Here is a 7,286-nt window from a genome sequence, read left to right on the forward strand (position 1 = left end):
TGACCACTTAGCTGGGAAGAAACACAGATACACCCTGGATCGTGTCCAAGGGCAGATATTCAGATCCCAATGGCAGTGGCTATTACTGAACTGACTTAAAGGAGGCTGCATGATGTCCTGGAAGATGTTGAAACACACATTAGCATTTTACAGTAGAGACGACTGCCTCAGTGGCATCAATACTTCACTAAATTCAAACCTGTCTCTGGGAAACTGGTTTCTAGACGTTTCCTTGCAGGCAGCTGCTAGCTGATCCCCAGGTGGTGGGGCTATTGCGTCCCAAGCTGCCCACTGTAGTGGGTGGATCTCTGAGAGACTGGGCAACCTCTATAGAGCCTTCTTTGGTGTCTATATAGTTTGGAGACAACCAGACCTTGTCCTGAAAGTCCCTACCCAGCCTGCAGGAAACTTGCAAGCCTTTGCCATAGGTGTTCATTTGGCCGCCTCCTTGTCTGTGCCCCATGTATGTCCACTCCAGCCACTCTTGTGCTGTGTTATTCCCCTAGTCTCAGAGCACTGAGCTCTGTCTACCCTGGAACCTCTCACAAACCCCCTTAGTTCTTCTAGATGCCCCAGCCCATCCCCTGCTCCCTGTGCCCTCTTCTGAGGGCCCTGAGGAGAATCACTCCACAAATGACAACACTCATTCTAAAGGTTCCTTCATGTTCTTGTTGCTAGTTTTATTAATCTACAGTTGACCGCATAGTCTCATAGATGCTGTTTAAAGTCAGAGCACATGGGTCACCATACAGTACTGGATACACTTCCCATCATCAGGACCAGGAAGGGCCTGTGGGTTACCATGATTCTCACCCATCCACCTGCTAATAGAAAGAGCCAAGACCAGGATATGGCACCAACACTTAAGACATAGGTCCTTGGGTTACCCCACCTTATAGTCCCCACAAATCCATCCTTAAATGTCCTCATTTCACCCAATGCCCCTGGACATATCCAGCTGTGGGACCTCTTTCCCTGAATCTGAATAAAGTGCTACACCCCAGCTCCCTCCCCAGATTTCTATTCTGTGTTCTCCAGGATTACAATCCGGGTCCTGGAGGGGATTGTTCATCGATTTTGAGAATAACCGACCCTGCTGTGATTTGAGGAATTGCCCTAGACCTCCTCTGGCCTCAGTTTGCAGATGTTCACATTCAGCTGGTTTCCCATCAATGTCTTTAGACAGAGTCAAGGTAGGCAGAGATGCTATCAACAACATGTGGAATGTGTGTCGAGGAGTATGAGAAAATATGTATGAATTTCTTCTAGTGTGTGCATGTTTTCTTGCTAATGTGGGCTGAGGAAGTAATTAATTACACAAGTGAGCCAACTTTGGAGATCTCACTCCATCCCAGACCCCCTAAGCCACTCAAAGCAATGCATTCTGGGAGGTGAGGTATGATCCACAATATACATGCCACCAAACGGAGGTAGACCATGGCTTCATCTATACTCATTCTAACTTTTTGTGGAATGGGAACATTGATTAATATTTTTAACACCTCAGGGTAGAGGGTATGGACCCATAAAGAGGGAAAGGAGCATGCACCTGTCTAAATATACCACTCCAGACTGGGACCATATGTACAATTACATCATGATTACCTATATTAAGCATATCCTCTCCTTCTGCCTTCCTTATTACTGCCCCCAAACACAAGTGCACAGGTCTTCCCAGTTTAAGACCAAGCAGGAAAATTAATTCCTTTCCCTGTTGCTCACAGGAACCAGAACCGCTGTCTGACTTCCACCTGAGGCTACTGACTGCTCCCTGTTCTCCCCACAGCTGACACTTGGCCCTTGCTATTGGCCTGTGGATCTTTTGCAGCTGCAGAAGGATGAAGGGAGAGAACATCACCAGGGTCACCACATTCATCCTGCTGGGCTTCCCCACAGCCCCCAGGCTGCAGTACCTGCTCTTCCTCCTCTTCCTGCTCATCTACCTCTTCGTGCTGGTGGAGAACCTGGCCATCATCCTCACTGTCTGGAGCAGCGCCTCTCTCCACAGACCCATGTACTACTTCCTGGGTGTCATGTCCACCTTGGAGATCTGGTATGTTTGTGATATCATGCCCAAGATGATGGACGGCTTCCTCCTGCAGAGGAAACGCATCTCTTTCATTGGATGCATGACTCAGCTCTACTTCTTCAGCTCCCTGGTGTGCACGGAGTGTGTACTCCTGGCTTCCATGGCCTACGACCGCTATGTGGCCATCTGCCATCCCCTGCGCTACCAAGTCATCATGACCACGGGGCTGTGTGTCCAGCTCGTGGCCTTCTCTTTTGCTAGTGGCTTCACCGTCTCGATGATCAAGATCTACTTTATCTCCAGTGCCACCTTCTGTGGCTCCAATGTCTTGAACCACTTCTTCTGTGACATCTCCCCTGTCCTCAAGCTGGCTTGCATGAACTACTCTACTGCAGAGCTGGCGGACTTCATTCTGGCCTTCATTATTCTGGTGTTCCCTCTCATAGCCACCATCCTCTCCTATGGGCACATCACCCTGGCTGTGCTGCGTATCCCTTCGGCCACAGGACGGTGGAGGGCCTTCTCCACCTGTGCCTCCCACCTCACCGTGGTCACCATCTTCTATACAGCCTTGTTTTTTATGTATGTTCGACCCCAGGCCATTGATTCCCGGAGTACGAACAAGCTCATCTCTGTTCTGTATACGGTCATCACACCCATCTTGAACCCCTTGATCTACTGTCTGAGGAACAAAGAGTTTAAAGAAGCCTTAAGAAAGGCTTTGAGCTTGAGTCAAGCACCATCATAGGAGGGAGGGCACCTTCTGATGCCAGAGTATCTCATGATCATGTACCCTTGGTGATGAGGATGTGGAAACACTAGGCATTGCTAGTGCTGAAGATACTTAGAGCATCATTTTCATCCTTGGATTAGACATAATAGGCACTGTTTGGGTAGTGGTGCCTTTCTATCACCTTTTACATGTGAAGAGATCAGGACTTGGTAAAAATTCAATGTATTTCCCTCCCTTTTAAAGTATCATCCAAAATTCTAGAAGACTGTGTGCCCTTCAGGGCCGGGAAGATGAGGTCTGCAATCTCAGTAGGTTTCAGTATGTGGAAGTATAAAAATACTAAAAATGGTAAAATGAGCCCCAAGAGTCCCCAAAGCACAGTGTATCTGGGAACTGTGAAAGTCCCCCAGACTTATTGTAACTCACAGGGCACGCTCTGTGACTGTTCTGGGGAACGAGCTTTAGCCTGTCCCTTCAGACAGCTCTCCTTATGCCCTTCTGCTGCTGAAAAAAGTGTGAAGTCTTCCTACTGCTTGATTTGATCAGAGTCAAATGAGGACTATGTCTTCCCGTTGTTATTGGTTCCTTAAAGCCCACCACAGTACCTGCTGTCTCTGAACCAATCAGGAGACAGGCTGGGTGTGATGGCTTGTGGCATGGGAAACAGAAGCCTGTGGAGGTTCCTGGGACAAGAAGATAGAAAACCCACAGGAGCCAGTTGAGGAGAGCCTGGGTGGTGGGGCTTCCACAGTTTAAAGCAGGAGTCAGTGTGGTTTGTGTTGAAAGATGGAGAAGAGGAAAGGAAGCTCAGAGGCAGGAGGCAGCTAGAGGGTGCAGAGTACAGAGATGCTGATGGGTTTAGAGTTTGGTGTTTGCTAATAAGGGAGATGGTGGGTCAGTATCCCCTGCATACACAAGCCTCACCACTGAAGTATAAAATTTTCTATGGCCTACTTGCAGCTGTTTAGCAGATGATGGAGAGACTTGCAGGAGATATAGGCCTTTTCAGGGGTGATTAGCAGCCCTGCGACTGAGCAGTGAACAAATTGGTGAGATTGGATGGGCATGATTTACGGGAGCACTGGGGTTATGGTAGAGAGAGTACAGAATGGGCTACGGCTCTGTAAAAGGCTGTTTATAAAACATTTATCCTTGTGTTGTTACTATGGTAACAAAAGTCATGCTAGCGAGCTCCTCTTTGCTGTCTACACTGCGCTCACACCCATCTTAGGGAAATCGAGGTTTGTCCCTCCTATAAACTTTTCACAGTGTATATGGAATGAAAACATTCCTTCTGCTTCTTCTAGTTGCTTTTTCTATTCTTTGATAAGATATTTAAACCAAAGCAACTTATCAGGGAAGGTTTATTTGGCTCCCAGTCGTAGGTTATAATCCAGTTTGGTACAGGAGTCACAATGACAGGAACCTGAGGCAGCTAGTCACATTGCATGAGCACTCAAGATAGAAAAAGCAAACACTTGTGCTCAGCTAGCTTCCTCCTCTTCATATGGTCCAGGACCCAAGCCTAGAGAATGGCGCTGCCCACTTTTCTTGTGTTTCACTTCAATGAACTTATCAACATAGTCCCTGTTGTGCGTGTACAGAGGTTAAATATTTCCTGACATGGGTGCCTGGAGGCCTGTCCCTGGACATTCCAGGTCATTGATGATTGACACTAAACGTCACACTATCAAAATCATTGTACAGATTTAAGACAATCCCAATCAAAATTCCAACACCACTGTTCACAGTGATAGAAAATAATCTTAAAATTCATGTGGAAAGACAAAAGGCTTTGGATGGCCAAAGCAATCCTTAGCAAAAAGAATAATGTTGGATGGTTGCTACCATCAGCCTCGGGTTACAACAGAGCCGAGGCAGCATGATACTGGCACCAAAATGAACATGCAAACTTACGGGGAATAACAGTGGACCCAGACATTACCATGCATAGCCTTAGTAACTTTTTTGACAAAGATGCCAAAATATACATTGAAGAAATACGTCTTCAACAAATGGTGCTGCAGAAACTAGGTATTTATGTAGAAGAATGAGGTTAGATCATTGTATCTCACCCTACACAAAAACTAATTTTAAATGAGTCAAGGACTTTAATATTAGACCAAAACCTCTGAAACTGTTAGAGAAAAAGTTGAGACAACACCTGAAGCTATAGATCTAGGCCACGATTTCCCAACAGAACTCCAGTTAATCAGGAAATAAAAGCAGTTTACCAATGGGTCATTATGAAATTTTCTCTACAGTAATGGAAATAACTAAGAGCCTACAGGATACAAAAAAAACCCTGCAAGCTGCATATCTGACAGAGAATCGATATCTAGGTATACAAAGAACTAAAAAAAAAAAAAACTTAAAAAAAACCAAACAACCCAGTTGATAAATGATATATAGAGAGTTCCAAAAGTATGGCTCATGGCTATAAGCATATGAAAAATTGTTCAATATCACCAACTATCAGAGAAATGCAGATAGTGAGCCTGTCAATGCTCATACTTCTTTATTGCTGGGCATCTCTTTGGAAGTGGTCCCCAGCTCTGAGGAAGACTCCCTGCTTAGGCAATCCTATCTCCAGATGCCTTCATAAACCAGAGATGTGTCTCTTGGTTAAACATAGGTTCCACAGGTTGACAACCATGGTCAACTGTAAGAATGGGGTTTAGGGCGTGTACAACATAAACAGTGCACAGTCCTGATAATCGGCCAAAAGTCAAGAAAGACACATGCTTGTCATAACTCTGAAATCTGTGAATGGGACCTCAGTTGACAATGGCTGTTTCATATATAATTAGTTAAAGAACTCATACTGCAAGTTCATTGTAGATTATCTTGTTGTCTTCAGACAATGACAAGGATCTTTACAAGAGAGAAGCCAGCAGATTTGACACACAAAGGTGAACAGATGAACATAAAGTAGAATGATGCTACTGAAGGTCGCAGGTGCAGAAATCACCAGTGCTGGGAGAGGAAGAAAGAGACTCCTAATCTAAAAGATTGTGGAGACTAAAGGAAGTTGGGGAAAGAGGACAAAAAACTGTGGGGAGAACAATCCACAGGGAAGAACTCTGCCAAAACCTGTAGGCTAGGTTTCTGTCCCCCCAACAGCTCCCAATAAATAGAGACTTATATTAATTACTAATGCTTGACCAATAGCTCGGGCTTGTTACTAGCTAACTTTTACATTTATGTTAACCAATATTTTTTATCTATGCTTTGCCACATGGTGTTTCCTTCTTTCAATGCGGCATAATCATCTCCTGCTCCCTCTGTGTCTGGCTGCCAACTCCTATGACTCTGACCTTTATCCCAGCATCCTTAGATTGGTTGTCCTGCTTATACTTCCTGCCTGGTTACTGACCACTTAGCCTTTTATATTATTTTTTTAAAAAATTATTTACTATATACCCAATCTAAGTTCCCATTTCATCCCCTCTTCACATTCCCTCCACTTACCCCCACACCCCAATCCCCATCCACTCCACAGAGAGGGTAAGGCACATTGCTTTGGAGAAGTTCCAAGGCTCTCTCTACTATATCTAAGCTAAGCAAGGTATCCATCCAAAGAGAATAAGTTCACAAAAAACCAGTACATGCAGTTGAGACAAATCCTGGTACCACTGCCAGTGTCCCCTTGGTGTAGGAGGTTCTTCTTTCTATGTGTTGTTTTTACTGGTCAAATAAAGAAGCTGCCTTGGCCTTTTGATAGGGCAGCCCTTAGGTTGGTGGAATAGACAGAACAGAAGGCTGGGAAGAAAGGAAGTGTGGCAGATATAGAAATGGGTTAATCAAGATGTGAGAGTTAGCTAATAAGAGGCTAGAGCTAATGGGCCAGGCAGTGTTTCAAGGAATACAATTTCCATGTGGTTATTTTGAGTGTAACTAGCTGGGCAGGACAGAAGAAGGGACCCACCCTCCATATAACATCTCCTCAAGTCTGCCCCAGCCATGAAACTGTCAACTACATTCAGAGGGACTAGTTTGGTCCTATGCTTGTTCCTTCCCAGTCTGGCTGGTGTTGGAGAACACCCATTAGCTCAGGTAAACTGTTCCAGTGGGTGTACCCATAATGGTCTTGACAACTTTGCTCATATTCTCATTCCTCCCACTCTTCAGCTGGACTTTGGGAGCTCAGTCCAGTGCTCCGATGCTAGTCTCTGCCTCTGTTTCCGTCAGTTGCTGGATGAAGTTTCTATGGTGATAGTTAAGGTATTAATCAGTCTAACTACATGGCAAGGCCAGTTTGGGCACCCTCTCCTCTATTGCTTAGGGTCTTAGCTGGGATCATCCTTGTGGATTCCTGGGAATTTCTCTAGAGCCAGTTTTTTTGACAAGCCCATAATGGCTCCCTCAATTAAGGTCTCGCATTCCTTGCTCTCATCTCTGTCCTTCCTCCATCTTGACTATCCCATTCACTCAAGATCTCTTCACCTCTCCCCTTCTCCCCTCCTCTTACTCTTCTCCTCTCCCTTCTCCCGCAACCCTGTGTTCCCAATTTTGTCAGGTGAT

General features: G+C 45.4%; 1 protein-coding gene across 1 annotated transcript; it reads left to right on the forward strand.

The window, feature by feature from the left end:
* The first annotated feature begins 1,838 nt into the window (after positions 1-1,838).
* On the forward strand, positions 1,839-2,777 carry LOC142836819 (olfactory receptor 6B3-like). Its single transcript, XM_075951431.1, has one exon. It carries the CDS (start codon positions 1,839-1,841, stop codon positions 2,775-2,777), a length of 939 nt encoding a protein of 312 aa, XP_075807546.1.
* The last annotated feature ends 4,509 nt before the right edge of the window (positions 2,778-7,286 follow it).

Source organism: Microtus pennsylvanicus, chromosome 17 (genome assembly GCF_037038515.1).
Source record: "Microtus pennsylvanicus isolate mMicPen1 chromosome 17, mMicPen1.hap1, whole genome shotgun sequence".
Taxonomy (NCBI): Eukaryota; Metazoa; Chordata; class Mammalia; order Rodentia; family Cricetidae; genus Microtus; species Microtus pennsylvanicus.

What these genes read in the sequence shown, in the direction of transcription:
- LOC142836819 (XM_075951431.1), top strand. Translation starts at nt 1,839, where the DNA reads ATGAAGGGAGAGAACATCACCAGGGTCACCACATTCATCCTGCTGGGC.